Source organism: Drosophila takahashii, chromosome X (assembly GCF_030179915.1).
Source record: "Drosophila takahashii strain IR98-3 E-12201 chromosome X, DtakHiC1v2, whole genome shotgun sequence".
Taxonomy (NCBI): domain Eukaryota; kingdom Metazoa; phylum Arthropoda; class Insecta; order Diptera; family Drosophilidae; genus Drosophila; species Drosophila takahashii.
This window is the reverse complement of record NC_091683.1, coordinates 2,540,364-2,553,128: the sequence shown is the minus strand read 5'-3', so window position 1 is coordinate 2,553,128 and position 12,765 is coordinate 2,540,364. Positions and strand designations below refer to the sequence as shown.

The 12,765-nt window shown below is 39.8% G+C and overlaps 2 protein-coding genes across 3 annotated transcripts; both read right to left on the bottom strand.

Annotated features, from left to right (window-relative positions):
• Positions 1-2,539: 2,539 nt before the first annotated feature.
• On the bottom strand, positions 2,540-5,223 carry Sclp (leucine rich repeat containing protein 20 sclp). Of its 2 annotated transcripts, none has more exons than XM_017139634.3 (4): positions 4,743-5,223; positions 3,128-3,271; positions 2,906-3,073; positions 2,540-2,843 (listed from the first exon to the last, which is right to left on the bottom strand). In XM_017139634.3, the coding sequence occupies exons 1-4, from the start codon at positions 5,011-5,013 to the stop codon at positions 2,692-2,694; spliced, it is 735 nt and encodes a 244-aa protein (XP_016995123.1). In that variant the 5' UTR covers positions 5,014-5,223; the 3' UTR covers positions 2,540-2,691. The 2 variants fall into 2 exon arrangements, with proteins under 2 accessions (XP_016995123.1, XP_016995124.1); XM_017139635.3 differs by lacking the exon at positions 4,743-5,223 and adding an exon at positions 3,447-3,656.
• A 1,589-nt stretch (positions 5,224-6,812) lies between these two features.
• On the bottom strand, positions 6,813-12,110 carry Pdzd8 (PDZ domain containing 8). Its single transcript, XM_017139834.3, has 8 exons — positions 11,619-12,110; positions 11,278-11,556; positions 11,019-11,211; positions 9,420-10,710; positions 8,666-8,827; positions 7,870-8,523; positions 7,505-7,748; positions 6,813-7,445 (listed from the first exon to the last, which is right to left on the bottom strand). The coding sequence occupies exons 1-8, from the start codon at positions 11,781-11,783 to the stop codon at positions 7,248-7,250; spliced, it is 3,186 nt and encodes a 1,061-aa protein (XP_016995323.2). The 5' UTR covers positions 11,784-12,110; the 3' UTR covers positions 6,813-7,247.
• Positions 12,111-12,765: the final 655 nt, after the last annotated feature.

Genomic DNA, 12,765 nt, shown 5'->3' with positions numbered 1-12,765 from the left:
TATTATCTTCTACTCTAGGATATGACACTTTTTAAATATTTCCGAATTTCAATTTTAATTTAATCAAAATCGGACGACTATATCATATAGCTGCCATAGGAACGATCGGAAAATTAATGGAAAAGTAATAGGAAATAAATTCTAGCTTCTTTGGTTTTTATTTTATTATCTTCTACTCTAGGATATGACTCTTTTTAAATATTTTCGAATGTCAATTTTAATTTGATCAAAATCGGACGACTATATCATATAGCTGCCATAGGAACGATCGGAAAATTAATGAGAAATATTAGAAAATTGAACATTTTTGCGATTTGTTAATTAATAGGAATGATCTGCAAGGGTATATAAGCTTCGGCTGGCCGAAGCTAGCTTCCTTTCTTGTTTTTTATATTTATTTATATTATTTTTATTTTCCTTGGCTGCTGCGACTTGGCTAATAAAATTCTAGAGGGCCCAGCACTGGGTAATAGCCATATTCCCCGTCTCATTCTTTCTCGTGCAATCGTCTAACGTAATTTCAGCTCGGGTTTCGGTTTAAGCCGCCTCACTCACCTTTGCTGGCTCACCTGGCTCAACGATGCAAGACGAGAGCTCACTTGTCACTTGGTTTTGGGTTTGTGTTTGGGTTTGGAACCCCAAATGAGAGCCATGTTGCCAAAACCTGTTGCGTACAGTGAACGAATTTTATTTGTAAATAACATAAGAGCAAACAAGCAAATATTGGTAGTTGGAAGTAAGATAAATCAATGGTTTTTTCCATTTTGAAAAGATTGCAAAATAAATATATTGCTTTTACAGATATACAAAAAGTAAGACATTTTAATAGCTTATATATTAGAACTATATATCCGTTGATAGCGTGATGAAAGTGGATATATTTTCTCTAAGTGTAGCAACAATTTCCACTCTCTTAAGCTCCCCACTAATTCTCTTTAGCTTTCCTGAACCACTTTTGTGGATTTTAAGCTTGGGTTCCGTTGCTAGTAATTAGCTCCAAAAATGTTAAATATTAGAATAGAATTATTATTATAAAAAAGAAACTATTAGAAAACGTTGTAAAAATATTAAGATTAAACAACTAGGTTTGCATTCAAAATCTAAAATACGCAGTAATACTATTATGTGATTCCTACCACTTTTCGGCCGATTTAAAAAATCCAATTTTTTAACCCGCTTTTCAGGTGTAACTTAGCCAAAAATGGTCCGAAATCTAAAAATCGCACTGTTTTGGACAACTTACAACCTAAACTAACAATCCTCATCACTTTTAGGAAAATTTAATTTTAATTTTTTTTTAATTTTTACGAAAAATGGCAAAATTTTAAAATTGTCAGGTTTAAATGCCAATCGATTGGGAATTAAATTACGAGCTTAACAAGGTGTGACACTCCGTTTTTGGATCAATATTTCCGATGTTTCGGCCAAAATACTGATATTTCACATACCTGTGGAGGATCTCGATGCACTGCATCTTGGAGTCCTGGAGTCGTTACACTGCATCTTGGAGTCCTGGATTCCGATTCCAGCCAGATGACATCCCAATACATAAATCTGCTGACGTCACTTCACAACCACCAACACCCACACCAACTTCCGGTCAACTGATTTATGGGCTGCCATAGCTCCTAGGTCGTAAGTTTCTAGCTAGAACCAGTTGGGAATTACAAGTGCCCACTGCGGGGATCACTTTTCAATTGTCATTATCGATGACGTGGCCCATTGTAAATTTAATTATTTTTATTTTTACACCAAAAATATTTAATTTAATTGAAAAATAACTAATTAAGGGCCATTTCTGGAGAGGATATCGAAGCACTGCATCCTGGAGTCCAGTTCTGTCCAGATGACATCCCAATACATAAATCTGCTGACGTCACTTCACAACCACCAACACCCACACCAACTTCCGGTCAACTGATTTATGGGCTGCCATAGCTCCTAGGTCGTAAGTTTCCAGCTAGAACCAGTTGGGAATTACAAGTGCACACTGCGGGGATCACTTTTCAATTGTCATTATCGATGACGTGGCCCATTGTAAATTTAATTAATTTTATCTTTACACCAAAAATATTTAATTTAATTGAAAAATAACTAATTAAGCACTGCATCCTGGAGTCTAGTTCTGTCCAGATGACATCCCAATACATAAATCTGCTGACGTCACTTCACAACCACCAACACCCACATCAACTTCCGGTCAACAGATATATCGGCTACCACAGCACCAAGGTCATGAATTTTAAGCTAGAACTAGTTGGGAATTATAAGTACCCATCGAGTTGATCTTTTTAAATTCAGATTTTTGATGACGTGGCCCATTGTAAAATTAATTAATATTACAACTGACTGTCGTAATTTGGACAAATCAAGCCCGGCAGTATAACGACCGACTCTTTTGAACAGCTAACAACCTAAAATAACCCTCATCACTACAAATTTCTGGGTTTGAATGCCAATTGATCTTCAAAGATTCGTTTTAAATTTAAAGATATATATGCTTTCTGGCTTTCTGGCATATTTCCCAGACTAGAAACAATTGTTTGTTTTTTGATAAATATATAAATTTTATAAACAGAATAAATAAGATGAAGGAGGGCCGTTTAGGGCGCTCTCCTCGGAGATAACGAGAGATTTGTTTTTGGTGTGTTGGTGTTGGAAACGGGATGGACATCCATCCATCCATCTGATTTACCAGTCATCTTCGACATCCTTGGAGATCTCAAGACGGAAGGAGGTTTTGAAGTTTTGCAGCTTGCGTCGGCAGTTTCTGCTCAACGGATTATTCCGAAGATCAACGAGAGCCAAAGAGTCACTGGCTATAGCCTCATCCGTATCAATTTCTAAGATATAAGATATGATATCGTATTATACTTAAATATTATATTATTTTTTATTATATTACCCAATATGGCATTGTCCTGGGCATCCAGACTGGCGAGACTCTCAAGCTTAAAGACTACTTGTGGTAGGACGATGAACGAGTTGTTTGAGATATTCAGCTTGGTCAACGCAGTCAAGCTGGCGAACTCCTCTGGCAGCCTCGAAAGTTTGTTGTGTGAAAGATTAAGATCTGTAAGAAGGGTTTTTTATAGAGTAGTCTAGATGGGGGAGACAGGAAACCCACCTGTAATGGTGCTGAACTTTTGCGAGAATTTGGGTGAAACGCTCTTGAGAACGTTGCCACTGAGATTGCAGGTCACCAGCTCTGTATTCCTCATTAGGTGATAGACTGCATCGGGTATCTGCATCAGTTCGCAGCTCGAAAGATCTGAAAAGGGTAAAAATAATAGTCATTAAACTTAAAGTATTGAATAAAGTCATTTAATAGAATTATTAGAAAAGAACGAAGCCAGCTGTGAAATAGCTTTTTACTATCAAAAAGCTTCCAAAATAATATTTCCCATTTCAATAGGGAAGAAATATATATAAGAACCCAATCTTACCTAAATGAGCACTTTCGTTGGCATTTTCACAACGCTCAATCACCTTCACCACCAAGTGCGCCATCACAACACCAGGTTTACATGCAATCCGTTGAGGGAACCTTCCTTATCAATGTAGCTATACCTATAATATATAATTCCCCCTTTGTTTCCTCGATCTTTACGCCAGCCCACTGAGCACGTGAATGGAACGGCCTAAATATAAATACGGCATTTCCCCATCTGCGCACGCAACTTATTATGCGAAGAGAGCCGATATCGGTCGCTCTTTATTCTCTATATAATATAAGTGAGTCACCGCCGATCGCAAAAGCTTTTTCGGATATTTCGTATGAGAGCAGGGAGATTGGAGAGCAAAATTGCGGAAATTGCGTCTGTCCACACTAGAATATTAATAATAATAAAATAATATTGAAATCTCCTTTGACTTACAATATTAAGTCAAGGGTTCTTAAGTTCACTTGTATATGATAATATATTATCTGGATCAGAATAAAATCAAAAACAAAAACACTATTAAAAAGATATAAAATGATGAACCTATTCCAGAAACGCCATTTCCATTTTCTGATATGATTAAATACTATATTTTAATATTTTAACTAGAATTAGAATAATTTTTTCGGGTTTTTAAGTAAAAGAAATATGTGTTTTTATTTTTCTGTATCAATGACCTCTGTTTTAAAAGTAAATGGCGTTGTTTTCACAAAATAAGTACTTTGAAATGCATAATTTATAGCGTTGTAAATGTCTTCTTTAAGAATGCCTGTAAAATATTGTATTTGTATACAATTTGTTGTATAAAATAGCAAACTTGTTTTTCTTAGTCTCAGTAAGTTAAGACGTCATTTTCAGATATCCAACTTTTATAATATCAACAAAATCGAAATCAATCACAAATCACAATCATATATGAGTAAGAAACACAGGTTGCGTATCAGGGAAGGCCAATGTCTTGGTAATTATTACGACCCCCACTTATCTGGCCCATTGATAATTACCCTTCTTTGTTAGCCCAAGACTGAAGAACTTTCGGAATACAATGCAGTGCATATAGTATGTATGAAACGATCAGCAGCGACGCACTTTCTGTGGGAAGACCCTCAAATTATAAACAAAAATTGTTGCTTTCGTATGGGGAAGTCGGTGCGCAATAACTGAAATTGGCTAATGGCCAATTGTCCATACTACGACCTATATAGATGGAACAAACAGAACTGCGCCTCAAAATGCAACAAAAAACAGAAAAAAAACCGAGTGGATGGGTCACCACTTGCAAAGGTGACCCAAACTTACCCAGCCTTTGGTTCTCCTTGGCGTCCTCGCAGCGCCGAACCACCCGGATGACTCCCTGACCGGCGATCGGAGGAAAGGTGCCAATTCCACCGATCCTTGCTATATGAGGTGGTATACTAGGATCGTCCGATCCATTATCCTCATTATCCTCGATGTTGCTGCTGCGAATGTTTCGCTCATTTCCATTTCCATCGTTGGGATCGTTACCATTATTACCATTACTTCCATTATTGGGGGGGATGTTTGTTATATCGTTGCCAAAAGGCCGCATTTTGTTTGATTTGTTTTTTTAACCGTTGTTATATATTTCAAATTGTTTGGTGTCTCACTGGCTAATCACTCGAAAAAAATAAATATAGATATATTTTCAATTTTCAATCACTGTTTATAGTTCAAAATATAACTGTATTTAATATTATTTGAATTATTTGGATTATTTAAACGCGAGCTACTTCGCAAACCAACTGAACGTGACTCTCTTCCGCATTGAAATATTGAAAATGCTTTTTACTTTCGGTTTTTATAGCACAAAGAAGAAAGAAAAGCTGCGCATAACAAAACAAATGAAAAATAAAATGGGAAGAAAAACAAAAACGACAAAATAATAACACACAATTTGGCTGATCTAATGGCACACCGAAGACACAATACTCTAAAACAATATTGATTTAAAGGACTCAGCTCTATAAGAACTAAACTGCTTGCTTGTGAAACTAGCGCCAGGTAAAAAGATTTTATATTATGTAATAATTAAAAAATATTTATAATAATGTAATAATAATTTTTTTTATTTTGGACCTGAGTCTTCGATTTCTATAGAAATTTATTTGGATTAAGAGCTTTGATTTAAACCTTCCTTTAAAAAAAGGTCCTTAAATTTAAACTACTCTATATCATTCTTAACAATTGACATAAAAATCTAAAATGCTCGGAAATAAAAGAATATAATCCTCTATTCTATTAAAACCTATTATTTTTAAAGTTTTAAAATTAATGTGACAAACTTGTGTATTTAACCCTTTTAACCCCATCTAAAGGGTATTGCTGCATCGTAGCAAACTGTCTTGTCATCCTAAGAGCAATAGCCTCTGATATAAACAGTCCTTCTTTCTCTTGCCAATAAGTGAGCTTGTTCTAGCTGCGAAAAAGTGTAAAAGTTCAATGCAGAGAGAGAGAGGATCGCGCATTGCACTGATTAACAAAATTAGGGAATACGAAATCGGATGAAATAATTAGAAAAAAAAGATTTTATATAAGAACCTATTTTCAAGAATTTGTAAGTTTTACCTTCTGTTAAAGAACATACATATATTATTTAAAATTTCTTCTTTAGTCTTCCGGGTTCCCAAATTTTTGTTGACCAGTGCTATCAGTGTAAAGAGGTCGAAATACTTATAGAACCGACATTTACGCATCAGCCGTTCTTTCCGTTTCTTTCCACTCAAAACACCGCATTTCCATGTAATATATGTGTAAATATAATATAAGACGTAGAGATCCTTACTTATTTAAGATAATGATCAATTTCAAGGTCGCCAAGGCCATTCTACCCATTATCTTGTGTTCTCCATGGGAACGGAGAATAAATGTAGTTCCAAGCGATCGAAGAGAGCTCCCAAAAAAAGCTCATCACTGCACTTTCTTTAAAGATAGGAAGAGCTTTTCTTTTACCATGGAAATTTGGGAGGTGTGTTTGAAATACCACAATACCCTATACTACATATATTTATCTAAACCTCTCTTCGTTCCAAGAGCAATAGCCTCTGATGTAGTCATTTCTTCTCTTGGCAATACGGTTCTTCTGGCTTCGGAAAAGTGTAAAAGTTCAATAGAAAAGGAGAATTTTCGGTGGAAAACGCTATATCACTCATACGCACTGTTGCCACTTTTTATAATTATATCAACTGGAATCATAACTGCTAAAACTATACCAAAACTATCTCAAATCAACGTCAAAAATGTTTAATATTATTTGCACACACGATTTTTATATATATATATTATACACATAAATTTAGCTATTAAATAATAATGAAATATCATCAAAAATGTGAAAGAACCTAAGGAAAATTTGGTTAAAAATTTTTTATTATTCGCCAAAACAAGTTTGAACGCTATAGATACCATTGATGTTTTGTATTTGGGTTAATCCCAGTGTTATGTATTTACAAATCGGTTTCAAAACTGACAAATAAGCGTATTTCGATTGAAACGAATGGCTAAAATTGAAATACTTCTAGGTAAGTATGCCACAACACGAATTAAAAATGCCCATTAGTTCACTAACACATTTCCAGTCTACTACTTAAGATAACGATACGACGATACCATTGACATATCTTAGAGCTTGAACAATATCGATATTTTGATTATATCGTATCGATAATATCGATATTTTCGATAATAAAATTTTAGAATAATATCGATGTTTCCAATAAACATCGATTTTTTAATATACCGAAATGTCGATACTTTTCAAGCTCTATATCAGATCCTTCTGATACCCTACTGCAGGACCACTCCCTGTGCATGCTGAAGACCCGTGCACAAGTACAGCATTATGATGCTGAGCGCCTGAACCCGTTCATCCGATCTGTCCGATTTCCAGGGCGACTGTCCGTGGATTTCCGTGGCCCTCTCGGCATCATTCATCTGGGTGTAGCCCTCGGTTTCAGCATCTAGGGCTACCTTTAGTTTCGTAAGCTGCGTAGATATAAATATATTAGATAATGGATATAGATATATTATATATACTATATTACCAACTCATTTATTTTGGCCACTCGCTCGTCGGGCGGCAGGCCAACATATAAATGTTTGCTGGTGCTCTTGGCCAGGTTCATCAGATCCTCGTGGCGGGTGTGCCGAACGATGGGCTCGGTGATGACGATCACCTGCTCGAAGCTGAGTTCCGGACAGTCCAATGGCAGGGCCTCCAAATGCTGGGTGACGCTCTCGAAGGGATTCTGCTGCAGATTCGGCGCCTCCTCCACTATCGATGATTTTCTGCAAGATTTTCAAGAGATTAAGATACACAGAAGAATTGACGTGTGCCCAAGATAGGCGTGTGACCGCAGGAATGCTTTTTTTCCGTATTTTCTATTTATATTTATTTATTTAAACTCACCGCGATGGCGTGTGCTGAGGACTGGGTGGCAGGCTCTTGGAGTTCATCTGCTGACCACCCGTTAGCGAGGACACGATGCCGGGTATATCGAGGTTGCTCGCCTGCCGCTTGATGCCCTGGGCCAGCATCCCGGTGAGACTGGATCTGTGCACATCCAGGCCAGCCGAAGCCGTGGGTGTCTGGATGGATTGGCCCTGATCCCCGCCAGAGGCTGCCGTCGATCCCACCGACGAAGCCAACGAAGCAGTTTCGTCCAAAACAGACGAACCCGGAGTGCTGCCATCGAGGATCTCTGGATTGTCCGGATCCGCCTGCGTGATGGTGAACTCCGGCCGGCTGATCATCGCCGCAGTGGAGCCGGAACAGTCCACCGGACCACAGACGGTGGCCATCTGGCACTTGACAATGCACTTCTTGTGGCACGACATGGAGCACTCGCGGCACTGCATGGCGTCCTTTAGCCAGATCTTCTTGCCACAGAAGTCGCACTGCGTGGCCCGATGGAAGTGGGTACGCACGAAGTCATGGGCCCTCGGAAGGCCCGAAGTCTGGACGCTCGAGGAATCGGAACCGGAACCTGCAGCTGTGGAGCTGTCCGCCGCCGGGGTACTCGTCACCTTCAGGAACTGATCCTCCACTGCCACTCGATCGTTTCTGCATTGAGAGAGATTGGGAAAAATAAAGATTAATAACAGAGAAAATTCTCAAAAAATTCTCTCTTGAAATCAGGGCGATTTTCTCTTAATTTTCAAGATTTTGCTCTCTAGTTTCCTCGTTTGTAGGACTATAAGCTTACCTAGTTTGCGTCTGCGACTGGGACTTGGGGCTGGAGCCACCTTTGAGGGAACCCTCGCCCAGCGTCAAATTGGGATTGCCCAGCCAGGAGAAGCCGAACAGAATGTCGCCAAAGCAGAGATTCGGATTGAAGCCCGACTGATTGGACAGGGGATGCGTCTTCCTGAGGGATAAATTGGATAATTAAAATACAAAATATAAACCAAATAACCCCTAAAAACCAGGGAACGTAACTGTTATAAGTTTTATTTTAAAAATCACACTTTAACAGTTATTTTCTGATTTGTAAAGTAAAACTCAAAGAATAACTGTTATTTTTTGAGTTTTATAATAAAAGTTGACAAATAACAGTTATTCGTCGTGATCAAAATAAAACTCAAACTTGATTTATGGCGATTTTGTGGGTAAACAAAATTTTAAAAAAATATAGGTATAAAATATGCGCGGTTGCCTTTTTTAACAAATTTTTAGTAAGTTATAAAAAGCACGGGTATTATGTTTTTTTTTAAATATTTCATTTTTTCAAAAATGTCAAGGGAATAACTGTTATTCATAAAAATCAAAAAATAACAGTTATTTTTTGAGTTTTATTATAAAAATCAAAAAATAAAAATCATTACGGATTTGTAAACTACAATGGCTAATAAAAATTGTGGTGTATTTAAAAATTTTTTAGGACCCTTCTAAGTGCGTGATTTTTTTGTATGAAAAATTTACAATAACAGTTATTTTTGTTCCCTGCTAAAAACACCTACACAGCCTGCAGCGATGCCGGATTGAGGCTGATCTGCTTGAGGCACTGGTTCAGACTCGTCTCGGAGCACTCGACCAGGATCTGACCGATCTGGACATTGTGGTAGCCCAAAAGGACACTCTCGCCGGCGGACGTCTTGCCGAAGACGCAGACGTTGAGGAAGCGACTGGAGTTGTCCAGCTGGAAGCTGCACAAGTCGTCCATGTGGATGAGCGGACTGAAGGCGCAGTCGATGGTCGAGTGCTGGTAGAAGTAGTTGACCGCTGGCTCCTCTGCCTCTTTCTCTTTGTCCTTATCCTTGTCCGTAACTTTGTCCTTTTCCTTATCCTTGTCCTTATCCTTGTCCTTATCTTTGTCCGTAACTTTGTCCTTATCTTTGTCCTTATCCTTATCGCCGGCATCTCGGCTCATGGTCTTCTTGATGGCCTTGGCTATGAGGTTGGACTTCTTGGGCGAGTTGGTGGGTGTGCCGCTCAAGCTGGGCTTCACCACCAGATGCTTGGGCAGCGGCGGATCGGCCACTTCCGCTTCCGCATCCACCATTCGGTTCGCCTGAGGAAGATCCCCCAGGTCCTCGTACTTGTCAAAGTCCTCCAGAATGGCATCGTTGCGAATGATGCCCGGAATGATGCGTTCAATTCGCAGACTAAAGACGGTGGCCTGCAGCGTCTTGACCACCTTGGCTATCTGCTGAATGGTAGTCACCGGCCTGCCCTCGATGGCCACCAGGACATCGCCGGCAAGGAGATTGGACTTGCAGGCTGGGGTATTCGGTAGAACCGATTCTATGCGGACCACCTGACTGCCGCTCTGCTTGAAGACGATGCCGATCTGCTGGTTCTTCGCCTTGTGAATGAACACGTCCATCGAGATGAGCACATTGCGGCTGTCCCTCTGATTGGCCTCGATGAAGGGCACCGGCGCCAGGGTGATGGTGCAGTAGGTGTCGCTGGCCCCCGGATAGGCAATCAAGCGGGAGAGCTCCGCCAGCTTGACCTGCAGCACTCCGTTTGGCTGGATGTCACAGTCCGCCGCATCCGCATCCACATCCGCCGCGGTCCAGTGGAAGAAGGGCTTGTAGCGCAGCTTGTAGTTGGGCAGCGTGTGTTTCCGGCGCACCGCCTTCCGGATCTGATTCGATATCAGATTGGTGATGTTCGACTGCATCTGGCGGCCCTGGTACTTGGACTCGATGTCCAGTATGAGCTCCGGATCCCCGAGGAAGCTAATTGACCAGTGGGTGTAGGGTTTCCGCGTGAACTGCAGACGCGCCATTCCCGAGAGCTGCTTGACTGTAAAAAAAAGTAATAAAAAAAAAAAAAAAATTGTATCATTATATCATTAGAAATATATCATTTTATATCCATGGGATATTATAGTACACAATCTGAGATCTAGATATATTATCATATCATTTAGAAAAATAACAAAAATAGTAAAAAAAAAAAAAAAACGATAGAATGATAGTATTATCATATCATTAGAAATATATCATCATATATCATCTTATATCCATGGGATATTACACTTAGATCTGGATATATCATCATTTCATCATAGATACATCATCATATCACCATATCTCCCTCAAATAACTCACCCTTCAACGTTATGGATCCCTTCTTGCCCAGCACCATGTCCGCGTCAATGGAAGTTGTGAAATTGCCCACATAGTTGATGTCCAGCAGGAGATCCAGGTTCTCGATGCGCTGCTCGTCCTTGTCCAACTCGACGTTGTGGACCGAAAGGGACCGGATGTCGGGGAATTGGTCCCCCAGCTCAAGCTCTTTGATCTGAAAGATATTGATTTATAGAGATATATCATCTTTCAACTTGTTACACTTTATCTATATACCCACCGTGAGCTTGTCTAGAAGTTTTCCGGTGGTAGTCTTTGTAATCAGTTCGTCCAGTTCGATGGACAGCTTGCGGTAGAACCATTTCCGCACCCGGTTCGAGTTCTTGAACTCGTGGAAGAGGAACTGCATCACGAAGTTCAGAGAGACCAGGGCCGAGGCTCTCCGTAGGCTCTCCTGGTGGTTCTCACATCCATTACCGGCTCCTCCTGCTCCTCCTCCGCCGCCGCCCATTCCGGAATTGGACAACCTCTTCAGATTTCGGGCCGTTTGCTTGATGTTCTATAGAAGATAATAAAGAAAAGGGGGTTATTATTACAATCCGATATAGTATAACTACTCACCAATGGCAGGGTGTATTTGGCGTTCATCTGCTTTTGCTCCTCGCTCTCATCCGGCAGATTGGAGAACTTGATAAAGATGAGATATTGCAGCAGGATCATCACCACCCCGCCGATCAACAGGAAGATCAGGCAGAGGAGTAGTATGTTCGAAATAGGTATCTCCATGGTATCTCCAGGTGGAATCGCTCTCACTCGTTTGAAATATCGAAATATATCTCCGGTTCCTCCGATTCTTCTGTTTGATTCTGGACCTCGAAAGCCGAAAAATCTGATGTCAGTCTTTTCAATTACGTTCTGGATGTGCTCGTGCTCGCATTGTATCGCCCAGTTTTGGTGTGTATCGATTTGGATGCCCCATCCATTTGGGTGGTACCCCTGTCGATTTCGCCAATATGAGGCTGGTTTCCAGCTAGCTAGCAGTTAGCTGTAAACTTGTAAACTGACAATTGTTACAACCACTGTACGGGCGACATAAAATCAATATGTATTTGCAGCAGTGGCTGCGCCTTTTTTTGCTCTCGATGCGCATGTCCCCGGATCAGCTGGTAATGGTAACCTGCTTCCTGGGGGTTGATTTACAGCCCATAGCCCATCTGGAGCCCAGCAATCAGCCGGACCTCACAGCCCAGCTGTTCTGGAACCCACTTTCGAACAGCCCTTATAATGGAAGCTCTATAAAGGGGGGGTTGCAAATCGGCCATGGGTCACTCCTTCGCATCCACTTTCGAAACACTAACTAAAGGCATTCGATTAAAAGATATCTAATATCATCTGAGGGCCATGGGAACTTTAATTTCACTCCAAACCTGATTCGATAAAAATATTGTATTTACATACAAAAGTTCTGAAAAAAATCAGTTTTTTGGCTGTAACAAGGAGAATAATGATCCAAATATGGGATGTCATGCCTCGTTGAACTCGCAATTAAATTCCCAATCGAGTAGCATTCAAACCTAGAAATTTTTAAATTTGATGATTTTTTGCAAAAAATTGTGATGCAACCATCATTAAAAAATGGAAAAATTGATCAAAAAATAAATATCGCAGAAAAAACCATAAAAAAAGGACTATTTTTGTCTGCAATTCTAATCCATATATTCCACCCTGAAATATCAGTATTTTGGCTGTAACAATGGGAATAATGGTC